Source organism: Anguilla anguilla, chromosome 18, assembly GCF_013347855.1.
Source record: "Anguilla anguilla isolate fAngAng1 chromosome 18, fAngAng1.pri, whole genome shotgun sequence".
Taxonomy (NCBI): Eukaryota; Metazoa; Chordata; class Actinopteri; order Anguilliformes; family Anguillidae; genus Anguilla; species Anguilla anguilla.
This window is the reverse complement of record NC_049218.1, coordinates 9156250-9173700: the sequence shown is the minus strand read 5'-3', so window position 1 is coordinate 9173700 and position 17451 is coordinate 9156250. Positions and strand designations below refer to the sequence as shown.

Sequence of the window (17451 nt, the reverse complement as noted above, 5' to 3'; positions counted from 1 at the left end):
ACTGTGAATGTTTCTTTCTTTTTTTTAAATTTGGGCATTTCCTGATATTTTTAGCATCTTGAAATACCACAATTTACCAGTTTCCATATCATTTGAGGATGAAAGTGTTGCCTGTGAGAATGCTGTGTATATCAAACTTCTCAGACATTTTAAATACAGAACTTTGTGGTACCTCTGAGCTACTGCATATGCCTCTGACTGAGCATGTTCTTTGAATGTTAAGGTGTGATACGATTTAAGTTCCAATACTGTTGTGCATTTTTCTGTTCAATAACTGACAACAGCTGTGTAGAGTTTAATACACCTGTGCTGGTTTGTAAATGATCTTTAAAAACTAAATTAACTGGATACTTTACATTTGACTGTAAACTGAAATTCTTTATGGTGAATAAACAATAACTACATGAAAATGTATAACAAACTAAATGTGTCTATTCTTCATTGTTAAAGCCTTCTACAGTAATGAGGTATTGTGCGAAAGTTTCTTGAGTAAAATATTACATTACATAACTGTTCTGAAGAAAAACACAGTTGTTTCATTAGTAATTTTTATTAGTACTATACAGTTCATACAAACAAGCAACAATAAAAATCCAAGTTGCCAAGAATAATTTTCTACGCAACAACATCTAAGTTTGCATTGCAACATGTCAGTTTTTTTTAACTTTACAAATATGAATTTAAAATGGTATCAACCGCCTTATCAAATAATTCTCCTATTGGCATGGTCCCTCATATTTACAAAAGCTTAATTTATAAATAACCTTGCGTACAACTGGTAAGACAGAAAATGTAAACAGTTTATTTGGCAGATTTACTTCCTCTTCCAAATAGGTTAATAAATATATTAAAAAGTACATTTCCTTCCTTTTCACTCAGCAAAAGATGCAATTGCAAAGATATGTATAATTGCAGAGAATATGAATGGCTTTCATTTGAAAACAATAAAGTAGTTCAAAAGCACTAGATGGTGACTTAAGATGGACATTTCTAGCCAGGCATTCATATGGATGGTTTATTAGTGGACTTTATCATGCATATAATCCAACGACAAGTCTGCAGGCCCATCCTCCCTGCTGTTTCCTTAGTAACGCCTCGTCGAAACCTATTGGCTCAAGTCAATGATAAGGTGTTCGTATATCTGAGTTTTCCCTTTGAAGCTGGAGGCCATCAGGAACTGTCTGTTGTCGATGGAGATGGGGGAGAAGGCCCTGGGCGCCTGAATGTTCAGCTCCTGGAAGTGAACGAACTGGCCCTTTTTGGGGTCCCAGCGGTACACCTGCGTGAAGGAGAAGTCGCTGCCCAGCACGGCGTACTGCCAGTCGCCCACGGCGAAGGGCTGGAAGACCATGGAGCCGCGCGAGGGCACGGTCTGCAGCTCGCCGAACATGGAGCCGTCCCAGCGCATCACCTTGGAGTCGCCGATGAAGCGGGTGAGGCAGAGGAAGAGCTCGGCCTTGACCCGGAAGTGCTTGACGGCGTACACGTCCTCCATCTCGGGGATGTCCGTGCGGCGGTCGAACAGCTTCTGGCTCTTGCTCCACTGGTAGACGACGGGCCGCTGCGAGCTGCTGGACAGGATCAGGTGGGGCTTGCCGCCGATCTCCAGGTACTCCACGTCCGTGTCGCGGTACCACGGGTGCAGGGACTGGTGCGAGTAGAAGCCGTTGCCGTTCCACTTGTACACCGTCGTCGAGCCCGCCTTGGAGCTGTCGGCTATGACGAAGAAGTGCTCGCCGTCGATGTGGAAGGTCTCCACGTCGTTGGGCTTCCTGATCTTCAGAATGTCAATGTCCTGGATCTTGATGAACTTGTTGGCGGAGGTGTCTCGCTTGTAAATGTGAGAGCCCCCGAACAGCTGTGCCACTATGACGAAGAGCTGCTTGTCGATGACGAGGGGTTTGCACATAACCGTCGAAGTGCCTGGGAAGATACGGGCAACGGGACAAACCTTTAGCGTCAAAGAGCATGCATTCAAATTTCTCCACTTTACTGTTGTAAGGCAAAATACAAGATTTAATTTTACTATAGTACCGAACAGAAATCACCGAAGGCTGTGTTGGTACCTGTAAGCTTACCTACTCTGTTTGATGCAAATATAGCTCTGCCTCAGTTCTGTTCTGTGCTTTTCACCTTATTTAGTGAGGGATCCAAGGTGTCCATTTTCCATTACAGAGGACAATCATTCAGAGCATTCAAATTTAATTAACTGCTTTTACCATCTTTCCTGTCTTGTCTTTCTCTACAGTGTGTTTGAAATTTGAAATTGCTTGTTTCAATTCATTCCATGCTTTTATTTTATAGATTTTTCAAATTTATTGAATAGCATTAACTGCTGAATGCTGTTCCTTTTGTCAGCTGATTGCCAGTCCTAACACTAAGATAAAACGATCCTCGCTAATTGTTTTCAGAACTTGACTTGATCAAATGCAACCACATATTATCCATACTTGTGAGCAAAAAGCAAGCTGCTAATCTTCTTCCAGTGTGCTGATGTACTCACTGTCAATGTCGTCATAATTGCGGAAGACCATTTCAACGTGGTCCCACTCCAGGAAGCTGCATTTTCCAATGAAAGGCTGGGCAAATACTACATATTCATCACCAGCAAAGGAAAAGGACTCCACTGATATGGACTCAAATTTCAGTGACTGATAGGAAGAAAATTCTGTAAAACAACAAAACAAATTAGGTAAATTAACCCAAACAAGAAGGAATTAAATCACCTTTTTCATATATCCCTTTTTCTGACAAGAGTAATAACTGATGATTACATGGTTATATTAAAGAAGCAGCTCTTCAGTTGACCTTTGACCTTGGCATCCAATTAAAATGTTCCCTACCTTCTCTTGGATTATTAAATTAATCAAACCATGATTTATAAATTATTCAAAAAATGATATTCAATAAAACATCAGACTACTCCCAAGTTGATAACCAGTACAATTTGACATTAGGAAACCCAGGTTTGATACTGAAAAAAGTTTTATAATAAGCGGGAATGCATTAATGTCACCTGTTGTTATGCAGTCAAAGGACTGTGGCACGAGGTCATTGATTTTCTTCCCTTGGTAAGGAGAAGGACTACTGCAGTACATCTGATCCACTGTAGCGTTTGTGTGATGCAGCCAGTCCACCAGCCACTTGAGTTTGCAGTCACAGTTAAAGATGTTTCCACGAAGATCCCTGAGACAAATGAGATGTGCACATGAACCCTTTGAAGAGTAGGCTTTTTTAGAATGTTTTTCAAAATTCTAAGTCAATGTTCTAGAATTCCATTTCTTTCCATTACCAGTAGTGATTGTTACATCAGCATTAGAATGCTCAAGTAAGAACACTGTTATCGCATATTTGTGATCTTGCACCATAAAGGGTTAAAGCGTATGTTAAATAAACTCTGCAGATTTTAAAAAGTGGCGGACCTCACTGACACCTTTGGACATAATGGCCACATGCATATGCATACTGTCAGCTTCCTTCAGCTCTACCCAAATTTACCCAACTTTGTCTAAATTGCTTGAGTAAATACAGCAGTAAAAAGTAAATGTATGTAAACAATAATCTATCACTCTGGATAAGAGTGTCAGCGAAATTCCTGTAGAGTAAAAGTCTAACATATGGAAATACAAAAACCGTATTATTAAAATTGGAATATATTTTTCCCTTTTTGCTGGGGAGCCCAGTTTTGGAACCCCTGTGGTACATGATTTACTGTAATAGGAAATCAGAGCATCCATGTTAACCAGTCAGCGTGCCATTTCAACTCCTACGGTCATCTGCTGTGGCCAGGGCAACTTAGCACCTGCTGATTAACACCACCATGCATTCTAAGCTTCAGCGGTGGCAGAAATGACGGAACAAACAGTTCAAAATGAAGTACTGTCCAGTACTGTTATTTACAGTGCAGACCACTTCCCACACAGCCATCTGTCAAGATTACGACTTTGTGTTTCTAAATCTCTACACTGCCCTGGTGATTATACATTAAACATATGATGACTACATAATAATAATAATAATAATAATAGTAATAACTAGAAAGCATGCACTCAGTAGAGAGCAGACCTCCACCAAAGCACAGCAATCACCCATGCATGAATGTGCACAGGAAATGTCTTGCCAATCCAATCACTGCTAATTGAGATTTGGCCTGTTGGTGGTGCAAGAGAAAAGGTCACGAGGTCCCCAAAATCAATTGGTTTATTTCTCTTGGGAGCATGAATGTGCACAGCAAATTTCATTACAATCTGGCTAGTGCTTTTAGAGATATGTTGATCACAAATTGAAAGTTCAGCCTGATGGTGGCACTAGAGGAAAGGTTGTATGGTCAGCAAAAGTTTATTCCTTTTGGGAACATGAATGTGCAGTACTGTACATTTCATGGCAATCCAGCCATTTCTTTTCCAGATATGTCGACCACGGACAGACGGACAAACCGACAGACATCATTAATGACCTCCGTGGCAGAGTTAACGATAATAATAATCATCATTATCTTCATCACATAATCAAATACAACCGCAAAATCCAGAGAAAATAAATGTAAAGTAAAACTGTGAAGTATATTTTCACACTGGGTCCTCAAACTGTTTAATAATGATATACTACATAGGAGACTGCAGAAGACAGTCTACTCCACCTACACAGAGGCCATTTTTGGCATAATAAGTGCACATAAACCAGCTTTATTACTGCCATTAGTTTCTTAAATCCTTTAAAAAATGTTAATACTTTTGAGCAACGCCAAGAAATACTAAATGAGTAAACTTACGTAAACAAAAACAGCTTGAACCAAAAAGGCCGCAGAGGACCCTGAAGATACATAAGCAAAGCTGACTTTGGGTTTTATTAACAGTCTAAATCAGGGGTGCGCAAAGACGGTTACAGTCCCAGAGGGACAGTTGTATCCACATTTTTTTCTTTTTTCTAACCAATTACCCTGGCTTTGTTTCCTGAACAGCTTTACATGCCAACTGCTTGTTCATATCTATATCTAGCCACAGTGAAGCATTTAGGATACAGTCGCAATCTGCAGCTGATGACTAAAAAAAGATAAGCTCAAGATATAATTGACCAAATTAAATGATTAAGAGAAGAAGATAGCACGAAATCCTGAAACGGATCTGCCTGTCCGTTGTTGCGCTCCCCTGGTTTAAACGATCGGATAAATGAAAAGAGTGCACAAAGAAACCGAATACCTACACCTTCGTCAACGCTTCCATGCCCTTAAAAACATCTTTGGGTAGAGTCTGTAGATTATTGTGGGCCAGGCTCCTGGTGAATGCAAAATGAAACACAGTTTAATACAGACTGAGCTTCTTCAGTACAAACAGAGAGTGGCCTAGTCTCATAAACTACTTGTCACAGTTTATGCAACACATGTATTACAAAAGTTTTTCATTTAAACACTGAAATAGAAGTTTTTTTTTAATAGAGAAAGAGATATCTATTTTGTCTGTTATCTACTTATATTGATCTTTGTCTCTAAAATGCAGACACAATTATCTCTAAAATAGAAAACAAATTATGAAATAAACTTTAATTCCTACACTAATTTCCATTTCTATTTACATGATGACACCAGGCAGAACATGCAAAAATGGTTGCATTCTGTATGTGGAACCAGAGTTCAGATAAGAAAGCAACATTCTGTGTGTCACAAAGCTGGGTTGCAGCTGGGTTGAATTTTATGCCTCCATGTCTGTCTGCAGCACGCCGTGTACAAAACTGTACTGCGCATCCTGTGAATGTTTTCTCAATAGCAAGAAGAAAAATGATTTTCTATGATGTTCAAAATGACCGTTAACCGAAAGACAGCTGTTGGGAAAACCAAGCTTTGGTGGGTTGGAAGAAAAGTGGTCTAAGGTCACAGAGCAAGGGTCTATTTTTGCCACCACAGTCAGTCACAACATTCTTAGTTATATTGAGAAAGTAGAATCGAGTTACTCTTTCCTGTTAAACAGTGTCTGATTACTCCTCAGTCACCCCAGCTAATGGGAAAGTAGCAAAATATAGAGTCGCAAGAATGAACTTCTGGAATGCACATGATTTGAGGTGAGAAGGCACAGAAAGACGCTTTCACGTCTAACGTTTCATCAAGAGCTGCGGCGGCCTGTCGTGACCAAATCACCGCGCAGTTCGGTTTACGCTACTGGAATTCAATAAATGCACGTTTCCCCTAAACCTGTTTCTCCAGTCCTGATTACGGTAAATACACCGCCGATGCCTTTTGCATTAAAATGACAAACGCAAGCAAAGAAGCCGTCGTGTACCCGTCACTGTTCTCAGCACATTCAAAGTGCCATTGTTTGTTTTAAGGCCTTCATATAAATACAGCGATATGATTCAAAACAATCTGAGGACTGATGGATACAATATGGTACCAGCAGCATTTTTTCACAGGCTTACCCTTGACACGTGTGGATAAAATGCCTCTTTTATTTTCCAAATCGGAGTTTACATAAACAACCCATAGTAATCATTAAAAAAAGCTGTAACATCAATGCCTATTCATTAATGCCTATTCCACACCATTAACAGCACAATTCAGTATACTCCAGGACCAGATTCAAACATATATCATAAGCATTGCAATATTTTGCACTTCACATAATTGCATAGCAAGCTCTGTCCTAAATAAAATAAATAAAAGTCTATTATTAGTGTTCGTAACTTTCAAAGAAGATGTTAAATGTTGCAGTACTTTACTGGCTGTTTTCAGTACTTTCTGCACAACTTTAGAGCCAAACACCTCTTCTCGCTTCACCTTCCTGTCCAATCATTTTTACATTCACGTTTCCCACTGTTTACATGGACTGCTATCCCCTCCTGAAACTCAGCATGAAATATTCATTCTATTAAAATGAGTGCTGCTTTTGAAAGAGAGAAAAAAAAATACTCACAAGTGTAACAGAGATTTTAGACCTCGAAAAGCGTAAGGTGATATGGACTTGATATTGTTATTTTCAATAAACCTGCGGGAGAAAACAAGCAAGATTACACCCAAAGACACCTTTGATCAACGTGAAATGTTATAAAATACAAGAGAGATAAGTAAAACTTACAAATACTCCAGATGAGGAAGACCAAGGAAAGCATCTTCATTTATAGAATCCAAAGAATTGGCTGTAAACAAACTAAGAAAAGGGCAATGTTACCAATGTAAACATTTTACAGTTGGATCAGTACCTTTTAAAATAAGCAGCAGATGTAAAACACATCAGCTAAGCATTAATGTACACCACAGAAACCATAACAAGGCAGAGTTATTGCAAAGCTATCTGCAATGTTATTCGTCATCATAAACAGTCATGAGACACACTGTGAGTGCGCACCCAAACAAACTGGTCTTGACAAAGCACTTATGTTTTATACTGAGTTAAGGCAATGTCTTGCACGCTTAGATTCATGCGCACAATGAAACGCATTTGTCAGAGGTTATGAGCCGATGTTTGCTAATCAGTTTTTATTCTTTGTCAAACCGTTTCTGTCATTCAGACAGCTCCCTGTGGTTGCCGACAGAGGGTCCAACCTGGCTAGGGAATTTGCGACTTCGTTGGCAATGCGCTCTTGTCGTATTGATACGTCTCTTTTGGAGAATCGTTTCAGGCCTTATTGTTAAAGCGCATATGAGTTGTGACAGCTTCATCTATGCATGACATTCCGAGAGAGATTTCGGAACTCTCCACCACCACCACCACCACCCCCCTCCACCACCCCACCCCCACAGTGTCCTATGAGGCAAAGAACATGGGACCACACTTACTGAAAGAGGGGAAAGGCAAACACATATCTTTTGGGGTGGGGGGGGGGGGGGGGGTAAAAGTTTGAACAGCGCAGGGATAGTTTTTAAAAAGACAGCAGCCAGATGTTTGCAGTATTGTCCTTGGCACTGACTTAGTTCTTCTTCCAAGAGACATTTTTGAAGGTTTTTCCACACTGCACGTATTCTACATTTTCACCCGTGTGGCAGCATGTTCTGGTCTGCTACACATGTCAGTGTGCTGCACAATGTGTGCACAAAGCAAAGAAAAATGTAGCTTAAGCTTAAGTCAAGCTTGACCTAATGAAAGAGGAGAATAAACTATGAATGACCCTTTCATCACGACTGTCGTTGTACAGTGACAATTTGTGAACAGATCTTCAGATGTGGAAATATGACAAAAAAAGTATAACACTACATGCTATTTAAAACAACAAAATGCTTTGGAAATGAAGAGTGACTCGTTTACAGAGAGAAGTCTGTGTCATGTGCTTACCTGCGCATTTCACATTAAAGCTCACAGTAAAAGCTCAATGTATGAAGAATTGTGAAGCTGCAATTCCTCACGCTTTCTTTCTGACAATACAATACAGCTGTATAGTATGAAACAAAAATGCTGTAATTTGCAATGTATTTATGGTCTGCAATATTTTGAATATTTCTATTACATCCTGAAAACAGCCAATTTCACAATTCAGGACTGATTTTTTTTTAAAGTGCTTGATCAGTGCAGACTCAGTTAGACTCTTAAATAGGTCGGGCATTCTCAAATTTATGTTTAGATGTGTATATCAGTATATATGAAAATAGAGCAATGTTGCAAAATAAAGATGAACCATAACATGTAATAGGTTAGATGGTGAATAATCTTAGCTGAAAGATGTGTTTCATGACAATAGTAAGTCTGTACCTCGTTCAGTACCCAAGTTCGGACTCTTGGGAAAAAATTCAGTCAAAATAACCATATCGATTAGTTTGGTGACCTATCAATACGGTAGTTAGAAATCGAGCCGGTATCCGGCGGGCAGCGTCAAGCAGGAATCTCACTGTCTTTATTCTACAGGTTATGTAGTATGACAGAAATATAAAGCGCTTTTTGGAGCTTAGTTTGGTATGGTTCATGAAAATCTAACCAATGTGGGGACTGGATGCTGTAAGCGTGACGGATGGGAAGCTAATTGTTTAGATTAATCATTTAATTGTCTTCTGTAATACAGTTCTAAAAATTTATGTTTGCAGAGAATACTTCTTCCACTGCAGCGAGTATTTTCACCTTTTCAGTCACTGCATTGGCTTCTATTGGAAACGCCCTTTCCAAATTCCAAATAAATATTCGAACCACGCTGCAGCCACAAATGTAAAAATCGCTGTAAAACAGCAGGTTATAAGCACGACCTGAAAATGTGCCTGTGTGAGCTCAAACCTTTGTCCGTTAAAACATGGCGATCATCACTTAAAAATAGAACGTCTCATTGTCACGAAGCATAAACAATGCACAATAGAAAATGTATAAAGGAATAAACTCTCACAGCAGATGCAGGGCGGGGGTGTGAATGAAGCTTCTTCCAGGGATTTCGCTGAATTCGGACTTCACAAAAGATCTTGGAAAAGAGGAAAGTACCGTTACACGGACTCGGGGTAGCTACGGTACAAAAGAATACATTTATATGCACAATATCGCATCCTTTCGCCGCGCTACTCCCAGTAGTGTTGTATGGGGACACGAGCTGATAAGAACTACTCATATTTACCACGAAATCGAACTGTGTCAAAATTCCAGATTAATTACAAGGCTTGCCTAAATGCGTATGTTTAAAAAAAAATTTTTTTTAGGTAAACCATGCACGTCTTCCGCGTTTTGCTTGAAAATGCGCGAATATGCCATGCGTATCCTTGAGCACTTACAATGAAAGGACATCGGGAGGAAAGCTGCGAGGAATCAGTCTTGTATTTTCACACAGGGCATTATCTTTGGTGCACGTACAAGACGTGGGGCATCGGGGTTGCTTCGCTCTCTTACTCTCAACTAGAAGCAAAACAGAAGAAATCCACAGCAAGAAAGTGCATCTTTTGAAGATTTTGTTGGCATATCCCATCCTTTTGACCCACTCTGGTAACAACCAGCGCGTCGAATATTCCTGAACATGAACCAGATTCTCTGTTGTAAATTTATTTGTTCGTTTCTCAGCGGCCAAACCAGCCTTTTCTTCAATTTTCGCGTCAATATTTGCTTCTCACGTTGCCGTGGAAGTGACTGCAACTGAGCTGTAGCCTATTCCCTGTAACCCGGCGTTCATCCAAAGCGATTCGTTCTGCGAGGCGCTCTAGTCCAGTGACTGGGTGGAATAAAAGGAGATGTAACGGAAACATACGAACCAATAATACCCAGGGAAAATACCAATTGGCATTGCATCAAAACTGTATTCCAAAGGCAAATGGGCAGATTAACTGGACGAGACAATGCTCCCAATGTTAGAACTGACAGTAGTTATGAGCACAGTAGGCCTATGCCTCAAACTGCGACCCAGTGAATCACTGGTAAAACTACGGAGACTACCCTATCATAAATTAATCAACGACGCTGCAATTGGCTACTCCTACCGTCGCTGCGCTGGTAAACACTTTTATTGCTCGAGGGTAGGCGGACCTATCAATGATTTTATTCTCGTGCCGGTGTAACGACCCCACCATCACCCCATCCCCACCCCCAGACCTTTATTGGAAAATATGAGAGGCACGGTGTGTGTGTGTGTGTGTGTGTGTAGGGGAACTGGTGATTACTGGGATCTTAGATCTAATTTTGAAATGTTCCCGTTCAAATATAGTTTGTTTGAAACTAATATTCTTCGAAATCTGTAATCTATTTGACATTTTCTAAACGCGATATAGACATATCGATCTCCGTGGTTGGCAGATACTATCATATTTGCTCAAAACTGTTGAGATCAAGACCATAGTTACAGTGCACTGCCAAGTTTTTCTTGGTTGCTAAGCACGCTGCGAATTGGCCAATTTTAACATGCAGATGGTGGTAAATGGTAAGTCTTTGTTATGTTCACTGGGGGATCTGACCCAGCAGGCTTAATAACAGTGAAGTTCTGTCCTGTTCCAAGACTGGAAAGGGTTCACCCTGTTTTTCCTCTGTGGGGACGCTGAAAAGGCGCACTGTTGTTCTGGCAGCAAGTGCAATGCCTCTTATTTTTAAATCAGGATCTTATTTACAAAAGAATCTTGGATAGCTGTCCTCTTGTCTTTTCTACACAATATGCAAGAGCATCTCTTTCACCACTCATGTTATTTGAAAAGCTGAGGAGTTTTGGACATTTCAAGCTTTTCAATAGGTTGTGTAAATCACCCTCTGTAAGAGCATTTGGCAAATGGCAAACATATGTATGTAAAAATAAAAAAATAAATAAATAAAAATGAAAGCGCAAGCTAAAGTACCAAAACAGTCACACATGCTATCATCATTACTATGGCATGTCAGGAACAATGCACTCATGTCATTTTGCTTCCCTTTCTAAATCTGTCACTGCAGCGTCCAACTACACGTGACATGTCTACGGCTTGCTTGGTGATTAACCACCATGTGTAGTAGGCCTACCTTTGAAAGCAGTTTGTACATCAGCGCAGTGTGAGGTGTTAATTAACGAAGAAGTAGACCTGCACGGTCTGTAGTCGCTCTGCGGTTTTAAAGAAAGTTCCCTTTCCCCCGGCTTCTGATGATGCAGCCTATAATTGGGGGCATTATTGTCTCAAAAATAAATAAACGAATAAATAGCACTATTGTCTCAAAAATAAACAAACAAATAAATAGCACGAGCGTTCCACAAATAGCATGAGATTCATAAATATGTAACAAAGATTTAGCAGGTCTCAAGCAAGTGCAGCACTTGCTTTCTTTCGTTTTGAAGCTGCACTTGGGGGAGCACCTCTTGGTTGATTGAGTGGAATTTCCACTTTAAGTGGAAACACACTCTCTCTCTCACACACACACACACACTCAGTAGCTCTTATTTCAGTCATACCCAAATTTGTGCATTTAATGCTTCATTCCTTTATCAAATAATAACGGTTGTGTACAGTTTTGCAGGGACTGTTTTTCAGACCGCTGTGTAATAAGAGGTCTCAGGACTTTGTGTGGGCCGTAGGCTGCCGCTGTCGACAGCTGAGCGCATAAGAGCCTCTGGAGGACTAAACATATTCAGGCTGTAAGATGTATGGTCCAGATTCACATGTTTATTTCCTCGATCTGACATTTCTGGGAAGACCCCCTCTTTCACATAGAGATTTCCAGTACTTCCTGGCCCCGAGGAACAACAGCTGACCATTTATTTTGGGAACCCCAGAAGGAACATGAAAATAAACAGCTCTTTGTTCCATTTCACTGGCCCCACTCGATAAAGTTAATCACCTACAAATTATATGTGGCTGATGTGCATGAAACGAGCCAAAGAAACATGTTTGGGAGGGGGCACTTTGTGAAAAACAACATCTGTGGCTGCCTCACACTGCTGCGATGGTTATTGTTTTTGAGAGTAATCCTGCTTAGTTTTGTTTACACTTCCTATGTCCATGTTATGCCCCACCAAACTGGACGCTTTCTCAGTGATTGTCTATGACATGCAAAAGACAAATGTGATCAGATGCTAATTGACCCCTGCAAAGCCAGTTGTTATGTATCAAGTCTGTAACAGCCTTTTCCGGCTTCTATTTTTCTATATCGTAATTGCTGGAATTTAACAATGAAAAGAGCGTATAACTAGAGCAGCTTTGGCAAGATGATATTTTTTTCCTAAACCCTGTTTGTGGAAAATAATTTGAATTTCAAAAGGGTGATCCTATGAAACCTTCGGGATTATGTTTCCTACAATAAAGCTATGGTCTTACACTATATATTGGAAATATAAAGAATACTGCTTAGAAACTGTAGGTATCATTTGACACAGATGTGGCTGAATCACTTTTTACAATTCAGTAATTTTTGAAAGTAAATATTTTTGCCAATTCTACTGATGTGCTAGCTGTTTGTAATCTACAGGTCTCAAATTAAATTAAAAACAGCCATTCAATTAAATTTGTTATTATACTATTTGTTGTGTATTATTATTACTGTAGTTTCTTAATAGTTAAGTCTATGTTTTATCAACATTAATAAAACATCAGTTTCATTTGAAAATAGCACCTCCATGGGTGTTAAACACAGAAACATTCAAACACAGATCAACTTGACAGTAGCACCTGCCAACTGCTGACTGTCGCATAACCTTACTGTAATATCCATGGCATTCTTTAGCATTTTTAAATATAATGGGTGTTCGCTCGCTTTCTTTCCACTAGAGGGCAGCAGAATCGTGCCAAATTCACCAAGAAGTTGGACCAGCAGAAAGTAGTACATTTCATACTTGATGGAGAAATGGATTCACCCTTGGAAATAATTCATGGTTTATGGTGATAACTTAATGCAAATATTATTGATGAGTTGTAAAATGAGGCCATATACTCCCACATATTTAACAGTAATATGCACTTTTAAGTCTTCAAAGTCCTAAAATCAGCAACTGCTGAAATGGCAAAAGATGTTGAAGTGTTTTTTTTAAACACCTGCAAGAGGGTATTGAAAAACCTCTTTGGGGATTTGAAACACCTGTGAAATTTTGCTCAGTCAGACAAATATGCACAGCAAGAAATGCAATACCATGATCTGTACATTCGTGACTGAATTCCTGAGTATCCATTCAGCTGTTATCAGACGCTTTGCAGCCTTGCAAAAAGCATGTTACCCAGCTGCGCATAGGCATTTGCATATACAGACAATAACTTTATGATGATGTGCATGTATGTGTGTGCATATATACACATGATGTGCGGATTTGTGAGCATATGCACACGATAACCTAATGTGTACAAATATGTGTGTGTGCGCACATGAACTTGAGTTAAAGACATGCGTAGATATAGTTTCAAAGAAACCTATATGATCTGTGTGACAAAAAAATACATATGGGTATAGACCATTAACTGGACCCTATGTAACAGTGTTTGAATTTACCTAACATTATGTACACGTCCCATTCTTTTGTTTCCAATTTATTGATGTATCTGCTACGTGTTTTGATGTTTATAATTTCACAGAAGTGCAAATTCATTGGGTGATTGGTTTGCACTATGAGGGAAGCAAGACACGAGAATGTAAGAATGCATAATGAAAAGGACAGGCCATTGTACCAATCTAGGCTCGTAGTTATTGACAGATTATCGACAAGTCATCTTGAGAGCACCCAGCACTGCATCGAGCCCGGACCTGAACACCCCGAAGGGAAGCTGCACTAACGAACGCCCGAAAGAAAATCTCCCGCAGGTTCCTCGAGTTCAGATCTGCTTAGGGGATCACAATGCGCTCATTTCAGAAGCACTTAAGTGCTTTCCCTGCACGCGAAAGTCACCTCGGGGTAGGATCTCCGCCCATCTCCGTCCCGTCCCCATCCCCATCCCCATCCCCATCCCCCCCCCCCACCCCTCCACCTCCAAAGAGCAGCCAGGATTGTGACACTCTGGAAATTGGAGCGCTTATCCTCTTGCCTATTTACACACAGCCAAGTCCCCACACTGCACAGAACTCATACTGTTTCAGTGTTTCCTCTGGGCGGAACAGTTAGTTTATCAACGGACTAAAGTGTGATGTTGCTCTGACTCAGTGGCCAGAGGGCAGGTATATTGTTCAGTAACCGGGTGGGGTTTAGTATGCAGATCTATAAATCAGTATTCAGTGGGGTTTATTAGTGCAGATCTATAAATCAGTATTCTGTGGGCTTTAGTAGCGCAGATCTATAAATCAGTATTCTGTGGGGTTTAGTAACACAGATCTATAGTTTAGTATCCTGTGGGGTTTAGTATGCAGATATATAAATCAGTATTCTGTGGGGCTTAGTAACACAGATCTATAGTTTAGCATCCTGTGGGGTTTAGTAGTGCAGATCTATAAATCAGTATTCAGTGGGGTTTAGTGGCACAGATCTATAGTTTAGTATTATGTGGGGTTTAGTAGTACAAATGTTTATGAAGTATAGAGACCTTATCCTTTAATTGTAATTTTGTTACCAAAATGATCATTTTGTTAAATGTTTGAACATTAGTTCAAATGTTTCACATATTTAAACATATTCCATCTGTGTTAAACCAGTTAAAATCTTTCAACCAAAACAAATCTTTAATGGGAAATAGTATATTTTCCTCAAACGTCCCATATTTAACTGTATTAGTATGTAATTTTATGACAAAACTGATACTCACCATCTTTTCCAATATCTCCTTCCACCTGTAGCATTTACTCGTCATGTTCCTGTGGGGGGTGTCGAGGTGGTCGTTTTTTTTTCTTTCTTCGATGTCTCTGGGTTTGTCCCTAATGCTCTTGAAGCTCCTCCCCCTCCATATGACCTGTGAAGGGGGCTTTCTCTGGGGGTGGGGATGTAGGGGGACAGCTGAGTGAAGGCGGTCTCCCTCCCTCCTCCTCCTCCTCCTCCTCCTCCTCCTCCTCCTCCAAAGTTGACCTGCAATGTTTGCACACCATCTGTCAGGACGCATCTCCCCAGACTTCAGTTCCGAGCTTAGCGGTGACGTTCCCGCCGACCCTTTGGCGGTCTAAATGCACTGAGTGCAACGGAATGAGCTGCTAAACATGTCCGGCTCAGATCCCCGCCTAGCCTGTCACCGGGTTACCTGATAGCGTGACAAGCCCTAAGACACCAGGAGCCAGGGAGGCATCTGCCAGTCATGCGCGTGGACATGAGTACGAACAGGGTTTTTTTGTGTTGAGGCTCTGCGATTGCAGAGCGGTGGGATTCTCACCTTGTGTAACAGTAAATCGCTACGGTTCACTTTAAAGTTGCTTATGGAAGTTGGATCCCAGGGATAAATGGAGAAAAATTGCAATGTTGGGCCAATGGTGTGGTGCTTCTAGCTAAAGCACTAAACCTTTATGGAGTGCTGGAACCAATCAGTGTAGGTGGGTAGCCAAGACACTCCAATTGCTATGGATTAAAGATTAGCCAATTTAATCTGTAACTGATTGATTAATTAAGTAATTATACCTGTATCCAGCTGGCCAAGACAAGTCAAGACAACTCAGATTACACTTATACTCTTTCTCCTCGTTTAAACTTAATTAAAACAAAGAGTAACTTGGGGAAAAACCTTGATCACAAAGGGCCAGGTAGGATGTAAACTGGAGTGTCTTTGAATATTCTCTTTCAAGTGGTAAGGTAACATGAGTCATTCATATTTCCAACCTTGAAAACATAGATGAACTATTAATTTTACTGTTCAAGTACCTCGCAGTCGTAAAAAAAAAAATGAGCAGCATAAAATGAATTATTATTACTTTTTAGATGATATTGATAGTTACTTATCAATGAGCTTGTAGTTATATCTAGCTTTGATAAGGTATTAAGTTATGGACTGTTTGCTTCTTTGTGAGCATGTAAGGTTCTGATTAGCTTGCTATCTACCACCTGGGGGGAGGGGTGGGGGGATTTGTGTGAAATATCTGACAAACGTTTAGAGAAGAAATGATCATTTTTCACCACAAAATCCCCCCAACCAAAATTCTTTTTTTTACTTAAATGGGGGTGACCCATAATTTTTGGTTTAATTCATATAGCTGTATGAGTTTAGAGACGTTTGGAGCAGTTGGATTAGAGAACCATTTCTGGGGATATAAGCTTGTTTCATCAATCCGGCCTAAGGGGGTAATCTCACTGTGCTATATATAAGTCTTGAGTGCTATCGGTTATTTACACCTTAGTCCATAGTGTTATGCAACAATCTGTAAACAGGACCTTGTTCGATTTGGTATAAGCGAAAATTACTATTGCTATTGGAACAATTGCCAGTAACTTTTCAATGCATACCCTGATGCAGTTTCCCAATATGACATATGATATGTTGCAGAAATTGAAACGCAAGATCCCAGTGAATTTGAAAGCAATTTATTTCCAGTTTACATTTTATAACATGAATAGACAGCAGTGCTTCTTTTTGAAGACACCTGTACTACCTTGTTCGGCAGTTACGTACCACATGAATGGATAGTCAGTACGGCAATTCAGTACCATACATCACTACAGAAATGTAGTTGTTTCCTGAATTGTTACCTGAATGTGGGATCCCGACGCCAGTGCATAAGACTGTACGGTCCTGACCCAAGTGCACATGTCTATAGGATCCTGACCCAAGTGCACATGTCTATAGGATCCTGACCCAAGTGCACATGTCTATAGGATCCTGACCCAAGTGCACATGTCTATAGGATCCTGACCCAAGTGCACATGTCTACAGGATCCTGACCCAAGTGCACATGTCTATAGGATCCTGACCCAAGTGCACATGTCTACAGGATCCTGACTCCAATGCCCATGTCTATAGGATCCTGACCCAAGTGCACATGTCTATAGGATCCTGACCCCAATGCCCATGTCTATAGGATCCTGACTCAAATGCACCTGCCTATAGGATCCTGACCCCAATGCACATGCCTATAGGATCCTGACCCCAATGCATGTGACAGCATCTTTCACATTCTGTAGGGTGCCACTCAGTAAGTACTCTGAGCATATGCAAAGGCGGGAATTCAATGAAGCATTTATAAACGGGGAAAACAGTACACAGGTACTGTATTAACCTGGAATGGG

The 17451-nt window shown here is 40.4% G+C and overlaps 1 protein-coding gene across 1 annotated transcript; it reads right to left on the bottom strand.

The window, feature by feature from the left end:
• Positions 1-531: 531 nt before the first annotated feature.
• LOC118217610 (leucine-rich glioma-inactivated protein 1-like) lies at positions 532-10444 on the bottom strand. The gene is made up of 8 exons (XM_035399520.1): positions 9668-10444; positions 9292-9363; positions 7065-7136; positions 6903-6974; positions 5203-5274; positions 3017-3186; positions 2504-2668; positions 532-1923 (listed from the first exon to the last, which is right to left on the bottom strand). Exons 1-8 carry the CDS (start codon positions 9856-9858, stop codon positions 1106-1108), a joined length of 1632 nt encoding a protein of 543 aa, XP_035255411.1. The 5' UTR covers positions 9859-10444; the 3' UTR covers positions 532-1105.
• Between the last annotated feature and the right edge of the window lie 7007 nt (positions 10445-17451).